The following is a 16142-nucleotide window of genomic DNA, read 5'->3' on the forward strand; positions in this document are numbered from 1 at the left end:
TATATATATATATATATATATATACAGGGTGTTTTTTTGGGAGCTTTAGTTAAAAGTTTCTGGGAAAGTAAAATAGGTAGGTTTTTGAAAATTTGTACTTAAGAGTTACTCTGAAGGCCGAATCGATGTAAAATATTTTCAAAATGGCCGCACTTCCGGAAACACCGGAAGTAGATAGTAACTTCGTTATTTTAAATGGCAACCCCTATTTTTTATTGCTTTTTTGGATTCTACGTGAAATTTCACTTCTTTTGATACCCATATGTCGATATCTACCATTTATGGTTTTTAAGTTATTTTGACTTTAAGAAAAAAATGGCGGATGCAGATGGTACCTTGATAATTGATTACTTGCAAACGGTTGTAGTCATGGCAACCTATTTTTATCAGTGCATAGAGAATGAATAGGGCTTTCTTTTAGTGCACTTAAAAAAAAGTTAAGTTGCGTACGACCGCCCCTATGGATATCCAAATTTATGAAACTTCAAAGACTAAAAACTCAGTTTTTTTTAATGGAATGACCATGTTCTTACTATTCCATGAGATAGAGAATCGAAATGGGCATATTTTGACAATACATGTTCCTATAGCTATCTTTAACAGTTTCTGACTTATTCCCATTTTATTGAATTGACACTATTTTTTTAGGATTTTCTTTTTAGTAGTCGGCCATGATTCTATAACAATTGAATTTTAAACAAATCTAGTGACACTAATCCATCACCCACTGTTATAGGTTAACATAAGTTTTTCAAAAATCGAAAAATGACTCGCAGTGGTTTCACCTATTTTGGAATTTAATTGTTATTTATGGTGAAATGGGCAGAATCGCGGCGCGTGCTTTCCGTACATTCATTCGAAAACTAGAACGAAATTGTATGAATTTTTGAAATTTTGTACCCCTAATGCACTACAAACCGTTGAAGCACAAGTTATACAAAGCTCTACAAGAGAATATTTAAGAAAATGAATTGAATTGCAAATGCAAGATTAACAAAATAAATTCAATGCAAAATATAAAAAACTTTGTTGAAACATTTTTGGTATGGAATTGTTGCTAGAACAGATATCGCATTACCTCTCTTAATTTCCAGACTTATACGTTGTTTAAGAAATTCAGTTGAACGACTCTGTTTAGATTTTTCAAAAATTTTCTGTCCTATATCCTTATTAAATGAGTTATTTATTAATGAATTATTTAGACTAGAACTAGAATCAGTGGTATTAAAGAATCCATTCCTTGATTTGTTTAAAATTCGATTGTTATAAAATCATGGCCAACTACTAAAAAGAAAATGCGAAAAAAAATGGCATCAATTCCGAGATCAATTCAATGAAATGGGAATAAATCAGAAACTGTTAAAGATAGCTATAGGAACATGTAATATCAAAATATGCCAATTTCGATTCTCTATCTCATGCAATATTAAGAACATGGTCATTCCATTTAAAAAAACTGAGTTTATAGACTTTGAAGTTTCTTAAATTTGGATCTCCATAGGTGCGGTTGTACGCAACTTAACTTTGTTTTAAGTACAGTAAAAGAAAGCCCTATTCATTCTCTATGCACTGATAAAAATGGGTTGCCATGACTATAACCTTTTTCAAGTAATCAATTATCAAGGTACCATCTGCATCCGCCATTTTTTTTCTTAAAGTCAAAATAACTTAAAAACCATAAATGGCAGATATCGACATATGGGTATCAAAAGAACTGAAATTTCACGTAGAATCCAAAAATGCAATAAAAAATAGGGGTTGCCATTTAAAATAACGAAGTTACTATCTACTTCCGGTGTTTCCGGAAGTGCGGCCATTTTGAAAATATTTTACATCGATTCGGCCTTCAGAGTAACACCTAAGTACAAATTTTCTAAATCCTACCTATTTTACTTTCCCAGAAACTTTTAACTAAAGCTCCCAAAAAAACACCCTGTATATATATGACTTACCACAGTGCGAAATCACAAAAGGTTACCCATATTAAAAATCTACCATGCATAAATAACATATATAAAACCCCTTAAGTGTTATGACAATTACCAGCAGCTATCACTGGTCCCCACCCTAATAAAGGAAACAAATAATTTCCAACAAGAAAAATATGTGACACACAAATAAATGTACTTGATTATGCCAGTGACGCTATTCAATAGGTATGTTAATTAAGTGAACTCAAAATCGTTACATTTAACCGGCTATGCCAGGTTCCAATATTAATTACACAACCAACAATCTCCCAGTATCTTACTTGAGATACGAAGGACTTCAACTAATTACTAACAAGTCGGGTTAAGCCAACAGCTAAATAGAATCTATCAGATTCTCTGCTAGTAATAATTTACGTGAAATTCCAAACCTCGCATCAAAAGTAACGTTTTCCAGAGGTGTCACCAGCATGTACACGAAACAACCAACAATCCACTTAGCTGTGCGGGTCCTCGCCTATCGGTAAACTCGAAGGGATCGCAATGGGACGGTAACGGTGAACAGCAAAATCGGCAACGATGTCTCGGAGCTGTCTCCGACCAGAACGATCAAGTTCTCGGACAGGTGTCGCGCTCGAACTTGGTACACGACGATTCCACCCAGTTAACGGCTTCCCTCAATTACAGCCATGCATAAAATTCCTCCGACGTTACGACAAATAACCCTCCATGCGGTACAGACAATCACAGTTAAACAGGTCTCCCCGGAACTCGAACTCGAACAGTTTTACATATCCTTCGCAGCTCACATCCAATACCAAATCTCCAGTCTGATTACACGAGACCCACGACTGTTCCCACGCCGATAAGTGACAAAACAAATACTAGATTCACGTGGTAATGTAGATCCGTCACCAAATCCGCTGCAAATATACCCCGTATGAAATAACGAAATGACCACAAAAGAGTAAGGAATGACTCTTACCTTCGACCTGAAGCGGATGATCAAAATAAATGCCGATAAACGCCTTGTTGCATAAAACCCGGCCAAGCCGCGTGCTAGACCAAAGCACCAATTAAGTGGATATCAATTAAATCCCGCTAAACGGCATCGAGACAACTCCCCAAATATCCAATTCCAATATCCAAACGGATGCCTCAATGAACACAATTAATTCCAACTTTTAAATGCGCAACATTACTTTTCGGCGTGCTAACACAAAATGCCCTCAGATCGCCATTTCCTTGTCCCACCACCGGCTTTTTAATCGCAAACCCCAAGGTAACGGAATAGGGACTCCAAGCGGTAAAAAGAGAAATTACCTCACGGTGGCCAAATCTATACACGACACAATCCATACTGCCTAAAGATGTAAACAGCCGTTACAGTTTTTTGTTTCTTTTATTCGCCCAAATGAATGCCGAACTCGCGAGTACACAAATAAAATTGTTAAGTACTTTATCTCTTTTTATGTCGCCTTCACATGGAAGCTCGTCGTCGCCTGCCTGGGTTTGACTCCTAGTGCGGCTCAGACTCCTTGAATTTCGTTGATGTCGGTAACCTCCAAATAGATTGGTTCGAATGTCGATTCCTACTCGATCTTCTTCAGGTGAAAACAACACGCCGGCAGATAAACAAATCGCTGGCCCCTTCAAGGTAAAACAATCGCTGGCAAAAAGGTGAAAATGGTTTCCCAGAATGGGATTGCGAACTGCCTTCACGTGGAAAGTTTTCTTGCTCTTTATGGCGTTGAACTCACATATGATTGCGTCACTATTGCACAATACTTATTATCAGTTATTTTCGCGTGTAAAGGTAACGAATTTTATACTACGAAACGTAGAGCACTTCCACTGTCTTCCTACGTAAAAATATTCACGCTAAAGATATTCTCTAGGACAACAAAATGTTTTCTTAAGTTTTACTACAACCACCTTGACTTTCTTAAGCGGCCATCGCTCTCTTCTCTTCGTTCTCCCTCATACCAACTTACTCACTAAACTCCCCAGAACTTATGTACAGTATGTTCCCAACTTAATTAACTAACAAATATTTATACACAGTATGACAAAATGAACCAGCAGAAATGTCTGTGCTGTTACAGATTACCCCTCAAATTTTTTCTTGAATAAAATATATTTTGTGAACTAAAAAATTTTGACCCCCTGAATCATTTACTATGTACCTGTGTCATGACTGGACATATATTTTTTCAAATTTATAATATTTTGTGTAGTTCTATAATCTTTTGTCCCTGGCCAATTTAGAACGTATGCATTACTACCAATTTCTTTCGCTACCTCACATGGCCCCTCGTAAAGCAAAAAGAACTTTTTAATAGTTTTCTCAAATGTCGACGATTGATAATGGGTTTTCACAAGAACCAAGTCGCCTACTTCCAACTTAGTTATTTTGGTACGGCTTATGTTATCATGTCGCCTTTTATTTTTCTTTGCTTTCTGTTTAAATTTCTTCTGAGCTAGTAGGATCTTCCTCTCCACAGGCATATCTAGTTGGTCCGGAAAGTCCAGAATTTTTTCGATTAACTGCTGTGGTCTCTCTCCTTTCAACAACTCGTATGGTGTAAAATCCTGTTGTTTCACATACCACCACATTGAGCCAATCTTCTATGTTTTCAACGTACTTGGTCCAATTTGCATGTTGCTCATGACAGTACGCCCGCATCAACCTTCCGATCTCTCGCATTGCCCTTTCCACAGGATTGCTTTGAGGGTGATATACTGCGGAATATCTCACCTTTACACCGTTCTCCTTCAAAGTTGTAGTCCACTTGTTACTGATAAATTGCGTCCCATGATCGGAGAGTATGATCTTTGGGGTTCCCACGTTTGGAAAATAATCGTTTATCAACTTATTCAACAATGTCTTCGTGTTTGCCTTCCGGATCGGGTACAATTTTATATATTTAGTAAAAACGTCCCTCGCCACAAATAGTGAGTACACCTGCAACAAATAATTAATGCATGGCATTTGTTTGCTGCCTGCCATTTTTTTTGTTTTTGATTATCACGTTCTATTCTGGTGACAATTCAACTCGTGTATAAAAAATCGCATAAGCCGCAGTGCAATTGTCACTTTGACAGCGGCAAAAGTTGCCTGCAACTTTTCCAGCGACAAATGCACTAGTGGTTTTTTCACTTATTCATTTTCGAACCAATTATCGCATTATCCTTTCCCATATGACTAGTATCACGTCTGTCAATAATTGATTAGTTTGCTGAATTTCTTGTTCGTTAAATTGTCCTGCCGAATTACACTCGAGGTTTGTATTTAAACCGAGTAAATTTGTGTTGTTGCAATTCAAATCTGTTTCCTTTTAGCAATTGGACTCGAAAAACTGTTAACCTAAAAATGCTCCACCTGCGGTGTCGCATTTTTATTAGTTGACAGTTTTTCTCGTCTAATTGCTAGGCAACAGATTTTCATTACCTAAACAACCCAAATTTACTCGGTAAAATACAAACCTCTTGTGCAATTATAAGTGAATAAACATGTAATTAATCAATGGGTAACTATGTTTGTGAAAAATACTGAATAACCTAAAAGCTACGGGGTTTAGGCACAAGACATCCCTTATAAAAATTTAAGAGAACACAAAAGTCTATCAAATTGTGAAATAGTTTGAAATAGATTTGAAAAATTTAGTTGTTTTGGCATTTTGAAATTTGAAATTTTACCATTTTTTGTGAACACCCTGTATCGCGAAATTCAACTGTCGAAATACCAAAGATTTGTTTTTTATTCAAATTAACGTTATGGATCAAATGTATTTCTTAACTGCAAAATCAGAGTAGGACTTGGTTATGGGGATTTATTCGGAAAAAAATTAATAATATTAACAAAAAACCAAAAAGTGAATAGGTGGCCATGTAGAGGTTAAAAAATGGCACCGAAACAACTAAAAATATACTGGGTGTTCCATTTAAAAAATCCGTTATCTATTGACACCGTAAAAATGAGACACCCTGTATGTCAAAAATAATTTCTGTAAATGCGCAACCATCTATAGTTGACATATACACTAAAGGTTTTTGTGTATTTTCTGTTTTCTACCACGTATAAACTAGGAAAGACCGACGCACTGTTGCAGGGCCCTGTATATATATATTTTTTTTTTATACAGCCCTATCGGGATCTATGCCCATGCGGCCGGCAAGTGAGGATATTTACTAACGGTGTACACACAGGTTGACACACTTCACTTCATGCGGTCGTTCATGAAGACTTTACTTACAATACACAAGGGTTGACCACGGTTTAAGGAGAGCAATTGGAAGGACAGAACACAACAAAGGTTTATAAATATTAATGTAGCGACAATTATTCAAATGGTAATTTTGGTGTCTAATAGGAATCAAAATATCGTATATGTCCTTGTTATTGATAGAGAGTATGGACGTAATATTAGTAGGTAAATGGACATTGTGTTTAATTAAGTTTGTAATTAATTTTTGGGTTGCTGCTATGTGATTTTCGCAACTAAAAAAAATATGGTTTAAATCGCATATGTACTCCCCACATGTACAATTTGGCGAGTCTACCAGCTTTAGTTTGAACAGGTGAGCTGGGTATTGTCCGTGTCCAAATTTTAACCTGGCTATTGTTGAAGAGTACCACCTGCTCACTATTAGGTCTTTTGACCAATGACTTTTTATTAATTAATTGTTTCAATGTTATTCCCAAATTATTATTTGTCTGTACACTTGTCTGTCTAGTGGTGCATTCTACATTACTTCTGATTACAGTTCGACTTTGCTGTCCTCTCTGCCACACGTTATTAAGGAACAATTCAACCCATCGATTCGAATGCAGGCCTGTCATATGTGCATATTGCTTAGAAAGGTTGCACATGAAAATTGAAGGTGTTCCGAAATACAGGTGTGTCGTCTGCAGCGAGTACAGCTACCCAATACGAATTTATTAATTAAGGTAAGATATTACATACTTGCTTGCATTGCAATAGATTAAAAAATCTACATTTCAGATTACCCACGTCTTGCCCTTTTTTTATCGCATGCGTTTAGTTTTGTTTGCCTGCGTTTTGTTTTCATCGCCCGCGTCTTATTATCTGCATTGGCCATGGCTTCAAATATTCTCATTATTAAACCACAGCTTGTTTAAAAGTTTGTGGAGTTCTAATAATTCATTCAGATATTAATAAAACTTGAAAATGTATGCCTTGGTACGATTTGATGATCAAATACATCATATTTGCACAACTCACACTCTCAGAAGAAAGGGAAACTGTTTACAATCAAAATGGACTGACGGCAGATATTATCCTGCTAAGGTTGTTACATATAATAGTAAGTATTTTGAACATTGCAGTTGCAACTTCATGTACCAATAAATTTTTAGACAACCACCATTTATTGTCAAGTATAATGAGCAACATTTCTCACAACCAACACCAACCATTTGTTGGTAAGAATTTTATTTATAATATTAATTGTAATCGAATTAAACTTGTAACACAAATTTAGACCTTTGTCCATTATCTGGTTGCCAAGTTTCTTCCAATGTCCAACAACCCACAAATACAGTCGAGACAGTGGGGAATTTATATGAAGATGGCATTAACCCCCTCATCTGTCAATCTCCCAATTGGTTTTTACTCGACTATCCTGTGGAAGCTGCTGTCTCCAGTCAACATATTAGCGGCAGTGTTACCGTAGATATTGACGATGTGGCAACAAACACAGATGTTATATCACAAGAAGTTGAAGAATTCCATGTTATAACTGACTCCACTGTTTCTTTAGGTAACATACATCATTGTGTTTGATTTGTGTGTGATTTATATAATTTTCATACAGATGTAGAAAGCAAGGCAACAGACACAGATGTTTCACTACGTGAAGAGATCCCCATCTTTCACTCCCACAATAGGTTGTCGCGCGACTGTCCTACAGAAGCTACCGTCTCCAGCAAGCAAATCAGTGGCAATGTGAATGTAGATATTGACGATGTGCCAATTGACACTGATATTCTACTACAAGAGGACTCCACCCATTGTCAATCCCCTAATTTATTGATGCTGGACTATCCGGTGGAAGCTGATTTTTCCGGTCAGCAAATCGGTGGCAATGTGAACGTAGATTTTGACAATGTGGCAACAGACACCGATGTTACACTACAAGAAGTTGAAGAATTCCATGTTATAGCTGACTCCAGTTTTACTTTAGGTAAACACCTGATTTTATTGATTTGTAAGTGATTGATATAACTTTTGTGCAGATGTAGAAAACATGGCCATTGATACAGACATTTTCCTACATGAAAATGAGGAATTAACTGAAACTGTAGAGTATGACTCGAATCAAATGTGTGAAAAGGCGGAAGAAATGATCGTATGTTTTTATTGTGGAATACTTTGTGCGGAAACAAATCTTGAAGAACACGTCAGGTCTGAGCATGATGCTAGTTTCTTCACAGGTAATTGAATTGAAATATACATGTTAACATGTTTTATTTACTCTAAACAGCAGCGAATGAACCAAAAAGTGTAACCAAAGAATATCAAGGAAAGAAAAACTTTTGCCCTTACTGTAAAGTGTTACAAGCACAGTTGCCTCGTCATTTGTACCGGAAACATGCAGATGACCTTTGGTCGAACAAATCATGAAATTAAGCAAAGGTAAATCAATATAGATACCAATAGATCATAGTTTATCATCCCTTGTGCCGTTGTTGACATTGATATTGATCATTACTAAAAAGCCATAGTGTAGTTTTAGCATGAAGATGGTTAAGTTTGTCATCAAAATTGTTATTCAAACTACGAGAGAAACCATATTTTTTATTGTATTGTCTTTATAATTTTTACCTCTCTCTTTGGGGACGAGTTACGCACAAATCTTATTGAGAAAAGTTGTTCAGAATGAAAAATTGAGTAAAAGTGCAAAATTTCAAAATCCTAGATCTACTTTAAATTTTTCATGTTTTTATTTTTCAAGTAACTGTATTTTTTGAGAAAATCCGAAAAATAACATTTAATGATGAGTGTAACAAATTTGAAGCCGATAAGAACACTTGGATATTTTATTTAAAATATTTAATATATTTATTTTGAACAAAACACTGGAGTGTTCCGACCGGTTTTAAATGTACTGCACGGTCACTACATTATATTTTGAACGGTTTTTAAAATAACATTTTACGCATTTTTTTAAAAAATCTAGAAAAAAAAATAAAAACTGCAAAAAATTCACAGTAGGTTTAGAACTGTACATTTTTCATTTCATTTTTATTTTTTCTCAATAAGATTTGAGCATATCTTATCCCCAAAGCGCACTTTATTAGTATGCAAAAAACGTTTTTTGATATATAGTTTCGAAGGCGCCACTATACAGGACCACTACCAACTGTACAGGGTGGTCCAAACTGGACACTTTCTTATAAAAACCCTTTATTTCAAGAAATAGAAACAAATGAACCTAGGTGTCTGGAGTTTAATTTTAAAGAGAAAATTACTGGTGCAAGCAGAAGTTAGATATCTCTAATCGTTTGGCCGCCAAGGGGCGTTTCTGGAATTTAGTCGATTTCTTTAATGCTCCATTTCTTTCTTATTATTAAAGATGATTCACTTTCACAAAATCTTTCTTAGAGCACTTTTTTATGTACATCAATCACGATACATAGTTTTTATACAGGGCGATTGATTTTTGTATAGGATTCTAAACTACATTTTTTCATATGGACTACCCTATATATTTTGGAATTTTGGAAAAGAGTGTAAAATTTCCTAAATTTTGATATATCATTTGTTATATTTATGATAAAATATTTGCGATATTGTGAAAGTGAATAAATACAATAAGAATTATAAATTGCATAAGAAACGTAACTACATACTGTCATAATGTCGTTTTATAAAATTCTGCCTTCTTTCGTTCGCCATGAAAGCCTAGTTGTCTGCAACGGCCCGTATGAAAAAATAGTGTTCTAAGAAAGATTTTGCCAAATTATCTTTAAAAATAAAAAAGTTATGGGACATTAAAGAAATCGTTTAAATTTGAGAAGCGCCCCTTACCGGCCAAACGATCCTATTTTGTGTGTCCTATTTTGGTTGAGACGGCAGGGTATCTCATTGGTTTTAAAAAATAGAGACTTGCTGTTTTCGCGACCCTGTAACACTTTTTGGGACGTTATAATTATCATATGTTACTACAACATGTACGTATAACATAGAAACAAGGTGAAAACTGTATTTTAGTTATTTTTACGTAGAATTCAGTGGCACAGTAACCAAATTTTAGACTACAGATTCCGAAGTTTAGCCCAAAGTTAGTTTTGTTAAAAATGCAGCCCCCTTCATATCTTTTTTTTTTTGCATTTTTTTTCCTGATTACATAATGCATTGATGTATAACAATATACATTTCGTTACAAATAATTAAACACTTAAGATAATATTTTTCAAAATTTTGAAATGAAGTGTTTCTACCGGCGGCTATTTTTATTGATTGGCATCGGCTACTTTAATTGATATGAATACGATTAACAAGACAAAATATTGTTCCTCTCGTGTTCTGGGCCCTCAACAGGCTTGCTTCCAATTACAGAGTGGCCCGCATGAAGCTTTTAGAGGTGCCCCTGCAGAAAGGTCTTCAGTTGTTCTATACCCACTACTTCGGTATTTACCTTACGAATTAGGAAAACTGCAGGAAAACCTAATTCAAAGTAGCCAACAGAATGCTCGAAATTGATCTAAGGATTCTCATTCCCTGCCCTCCTTATTGCAGGTTCGAACTCTTGACCTCCCGTTAATGAAGCGGAACGCTCTTCTAATGCGCCACACAGGCAGTTATCCATGACCTGCTATTTAAAAACAGTAAAATATTGTTATCAATGTAATCAGGAAAAAGAATGCAGAATTGACGTTACAGATGTTGTTTCTAAAGAATACTAATCATCTTCGAAGCGGTTACCCAAACATATTTTTTGAGTAAGCCACTGGATGAATTTTACGTAAAAATATCTAAAATAACATGAATAATGAAGATATAATAACATCCCAAAAATATCAATTTCAATACTACATTGTGAATTAATTTACAATTTGTTCACGTACTCTAACGAGATTCATATATCGTTTCAGATGATTCAAAGCGACAGCAATTACTGAAACAAGTTTTGGATGAAGGAAATTTTCTATACAATTCAAGTAATCACATTGTCATACCTCATCACCGGTCACACCACAAAGAGAGCACAAAAGAAAATTATATTCCTTGTCCATTTTGTAAGGGGTTTTACTCAAAACGTAACTTACGAAATCACCTAAATTTAAATTGTAAATCTAAACCAAACCATCAACATCGAATACAGAATGTACAAGCAGCTTCTAGAGCTACGCTGCCTCAAATACATCCGCATGCCAGCAAGGTTATTAGAGAACAAATTTATCCAAAACTTTCAAACGATGAAATTACACGAATAGTTTGTAATGATGCTCATATAATAGAATTTGTCAATTTAATGGCTATAAAATATAGTAATAGCACTCACCACCAAGCTATGATTCGGAGCATTCTGATTGAAATGAAAAAACGAGATGACAAGATTACCAATATACTATTTTTGAACCGAACCATTTTGATACTTTTATAGAAGCCATACATAATATTGCGGGTTTGAATGATGGGAAATTTAATATTCCTAGTTTTGGACCAGCATCAATTACGCTTATGAGAAAAATGGGAGGAATCGTAGAATCATGTGCAATTAAGGAAAAGGATTTGGTAAAGCAAACCAACGCTCAAAATTTTTTAAAACTACTGAATACTATGGGGAATTCTTTGGTCTCGAGAGTTGCTGAAGAAAATAGAACACAACAACAACGGTCGACGAAAATTGTTCTTCCGAAAATGGAGGATATAAATAAGCTTTACAAACATATAAATACAGTTATTGAAAGGTGTAGCGCAGAATTAAACAATTCTTTCAACATGAAGATGTGGCTGCGATTATCAAAAGCTACTTTGGTACAGATAATGCTTTTTAACCGGAAAAGACCGGGTGATGTTGAAAAGTCTCAGTTGTCGGAGTATGAAACCTTGGAAACCATTTCTAAAGATGCCACACTTTTTGATGAGACACAAACACAAATGGCAAGGCAATTCGGACGATACATTACAAGAGGTAAACTTAACTCACCTGCACCTTTGTTAGTTTCGGAATTAAACATGAATGCCATTACTTTACTATTAAAGTATCGTAACAAAGCTAAAGTATCAAGGGACAATCCTTATCTGTTTGCCCAACCCCCAGGTACATCGAGGAAATTTTTAAGTGCCAATATTTCTCTAAAAGAGTTTTGTAAAGAAGTTGAGCTGCAGAATAAGAACATTACGGCTACTAAATTAAGAAAACATCTTGCAACAGTTACTGGTACTCTTAAAAAGGATGATATTCAAATGGTAAGCGATTTTATGGGTCATTCGATCGACATCCATAACAAGATATACAACCAGAGAGCTATTGTAAAGGAGATATGTGAAGTAGGTCCTCTGCTGTTAACGGCTGTTGGAGATATCAATGCTCCTTGCAGTTCCCAAATGGTATCGGACGTTTTGGTGGATACAGAATCGGTATCTGATGTGATGGAGATTGATACAGTAGGTGACGTGATGATTCAAGAGACTTGTTCTTCAAAACAACGAAAAAACGACAAACTATCAAGCCCTGAACTATCTGAAACATGTGAAATTGTAAATACTCCTTCTCAAAGCGACGATGGATGCGAGGACGATCCTCCATATCAACCCGATCTATCAATAATTCTGGAGTGTGATTCCAATACAGAAGATGAAGAGGGACACTCTATAGCGACGAGACGTGAGAGAGTAAGCTAATATGGCAATAAAAAATTAAGCAAAAGGAGCACTTGGACCACACCAGAAAGAAAGGAAGTACGAAAAATTTTTGCAGGCTATTTGCAGCATGGTGAAGGCGACAATCGTCTACCCAGCTTAGAAACTTGTGAAGAGTTTAAGCATAAAAACAGTATTCTAGGTGGAAGGAGTTCGCAACAGAAACGATTATTCCTTCGTGGGGAACAGAAGAGGCGGGGTAAGGCCAAAATTTATATTTTTATCCTATGTTTGTACAAATGCAGTAGAGTAGAATTACATTGTTATGGGCCGTGGTACAATAGATCAGTCTCGTGAATTCAAATGAAGGGGCGTGGTATTTTCGCAACTTTTTTTAGGAATTAATTTTAATCGAGAGCTGTTTCCAATTAATCCAACACAAAATTTGTTCGCGTGTAACGTAATGACCAATTTGCAGATTACGTTTTGTATTTAAGGCAAAGTCCGTCTTTTCGAATTCTACTGATGCTTACATCTCATTACAAAGTTACTGTAGCTATTTATTTTGAACTTACTTTTTTACTTAAAAAACTTTTTTCACCAGGAAACAAGCGATTTGGATGGACTACACCAACAAACGAGGTATGCAGAAGGCGTTTCCAAAATTTTTACAAAACGAACGTTTATCCATCTGGATCAGAGCTACATACCGCAATACAGCAAGAACCGTTCTTGAAGGACACAACTGTGTTGAAATTACGTTCTCATCTGCAACATGATTACAAATATTTATTAAGATCGAAAAGATTGCCGTTTGACGATTTAGAAACCCACTAAGGGATGTTAAGTTACTAAAATAAGCATGTTTGTAATTGTACAGATAGTAGGTAGCTCTTTATTGATATGTCATTAGTTAAATATTCATTTAGTTACTGTCTTTGGGAGAAAAAATGAAAATTAAATTTTGCGTTCTGCCTTCCTCTTGTATCTTTTATGTTATCTTGCAAGAATTTCCTAATTTTAGTTAGAAATTTATTGGACAGAATGCTGCATTAGGAAGTAAGTTACCTAAACTTGAAATTTGTTAAAATGTGGTAGTTTCAATTACTCGTAAACGAATTATCCTTTGGTAAATTGCAGTGACAAACACAAAACACAAAAGTGTTTGCATTTCTCTTACGTATAGCATCGCCCATAATGTAGATTTACGTTTTGGGTACAGAGATCATTCAAAAACTATGAAAAAAATGACACAGAAACCATTTTTGAAACGAATGCAAATGCTATATCTAATTTGAAGATTTTGTTTTGATGGTTTCATGGCTTTACTCGCGTGTTTAGGGTCAAGATTTTATTTAGAATTCTTTTCTCACCCTTTATATTCTCACTGTGTAGAGATTAGAACTGTTTCACATAGGACTTATGTTATGTTGTACAGTTTTCAGCTTTACACATTGTATTTTTAATACAAAATGTCCTTGTGGCATTTAGGAAAATGGAATGTTACTTGTACATTGTTACATTTCCTAAACGCCTAAATGGCATTTTGTCTTAAAGAAAGAAAAGGTTTTCCTGATCTAATGATATGTGAATTGGTTCATTTTCAGTTGTATTTCGTATAATTTTTATAAAAAAGTACACATTTTACTAAACAAAATGACAGTTGTCTTAAACTAATATTTTGTCCTGGCTCAACTGGTGATTCTGTAAATTGGATTTATTACTGCATTCTTGATAAAATAAAGAGAAATACAACGGAAAGTTAATTAATTCACATATCATTACATGCGGAAAAAGATCTTCTTTTGATTTGCGCCATTATTAACCGTTTACGTTAAAATGGGAAGCAAGAATCTGCAAAAAAAACCATTTTCTCATGTTAATTCCCTATGTTCGGTTTTAAAGTATTCACCCGGTACCTATATGTTTTACATATTATCGCTACACCAATAGATCTATATTATATCTCTGACTGAATCATACTTTACTAGTAGACTGCAACGTATTCAACAAATAATTACATATCTGACTCTGCTCTGGTAACAGGAGTCCCCTGCTGTTCTTAATTTTTATTAATGATTTGCCTTCTTCACTTGTAACACCTTATTGTATGCTGATGATTTAAAGATGTTTACGGTCATTTATGGTATTGATGATTTGTCTCCAAGCCCAAATACATAAACTTGGTGAATGGTGTTCAAAAAATAATCTTTACCTAAACATGTCGAAATGCAAAGTAGAAAATATGTGTGTTGTGGAAGAGACTTATACGAGTCTACGAGTATCATGTTGTTTTCCACACCGTTAGAAAATTCATGCAATGACATGTGTAGACCTCCACCAAATACTCTTTGCCTCCACGTATACGAATAGAATGCTAGCAAACTGAAATTGCGCCCACTGATAGATGCGATAGCTAACTATAATCACACAATTTTTCATTCAAAAATGTGAAATAGAAACTGAGAAAAAAAATATTCAGTTTTTCCAATTTCCAAAAAATAGTACAAATCACAGCAGCTGTGGGCACTCGGCGCCTTTGATTTTACGTTCTATCGCCACTACTTTGTTTCTACGCGTGCTTTCTACCGGGTGATACAAAATGAGTGAGGACAGTTTAAATTTCCCGCAAAAACAAAAAATTTGTAAGGTTGGTAACATATTAATGTAATCAGTAAAAAAAACAGTGGCGGAGTAATTGATACTTAAGTAGGTACACAATGTAGACAATTCAAATTTAAAAAAATTCACAATTTTTTACAAGAATGTATAGACTACTGTTTCATTGTTCACTTTAAATCACTTAAAAATTGTTCAAAATGTCCACCATTATGTTCAATGCACAGTTGCACACGTCTTTCCATATTGTCGAAAACTCGTTCTAACATTGCCGGTGTAATGTTCATTAGTTCCTCTTCGATTGCATTTTGAAGTTCCTCAATGGTGTGCAGGCGATTACGGAAAATATTGTTTTTCGGCATCGGAAACAAAAAAAATCTAACGGAGTTAGATCGGGAGAACGCGGTGGCCGCAATCCTCTGCTAATTAATCGGTCATCGTAAAACTGTTGTAGGTACTCCAGCGTCACATTTGCAGTATGCGCTGCTGCACCATCTTGCTGGAAGTATTCTTCCCTTAGTTCGTCATCATGGAGTTGTTGTAAAAACGGGTCGAGAATTTCAGTACGATACCTTTCTGCAGTAACGATATCGTAAAAAAAAATTGGTCCTACGATACGTCTTCTTGACATGCCAATCCACAAGCCAATTTTTAAAGGATGCAGGCTAGTTTCTTCAAAATGGTGGGGATTTTCAGTTGCCCATGTACGATAGTTTTGGCTATTAACATACTCTGATAAATGTACCCATGCTTTATCACT

General features: G+C 35.2%; 1 protein-coding gene across 3 annotated transcripts in view; it reads left to right on the forward strand.

Annotated features, from left to right (window-relative positions):
• Positions 1-13731, forward strand: part of LOC116178210 — a 35661-nt gene extending 21930 nt beyond the window's left edge. The window contains exons 4-11 of one of the 3 annotated variants that reach the window (XM_031497647.1): positions 6696-6879; positions 6935-7256; positions 7309-7374; positions 7434-7712; positions 7767-8135; positions 8188-8385; positions 8436-8587; positions 11050-13023. In XM_031497647.1, the coding sequence (XP_031353507.1) occupies positions 7121-7256; positions 7309-7374; positions 7434-7712; positions 7767-8135; positions 8188-8385; positions 8436-8575 (1188 nt within the window). In that variant the 5' untranslated portion in view covers positions 6696-6879; positions 6935-7120 and the 3' untranslated portion in view covers positions 8576-8587; positions 11050-13023. Of the gene's footprint in view, positions 1-6695; positions 6880-6934; positions 7257-7308; positions 7375-7433; positions 7713-7766; positions 8136-8187; positions 8386-8435; positions 8588-11049; positions 13024-13367 lie in introns of those variants that run through there. The other 2 variants (XM_031497655.1, XR_004146822.1) reach the window with 2 other exon arrangements.
• The last annotated feature ends 2411 nt before the right edge of the window (positions 13732-16142 follow it).

The sequence above is a fragment of the Photinus pyralis genome, unplaced genomic scaffold (assembly GCF_008802855.1).
Source record: "Photinus pyralis isolate 1611_PpyrPB1 unplaced genomic scaffold, Ppyr1.3 Ppyr1.4_LG1, whole genome shotgun sequence".
NCBI lineage: Eukaryota > Metazoa > Arthropoda > Insecta > Coleoptera > Lampyridae > Photinus > Photinus pyralis.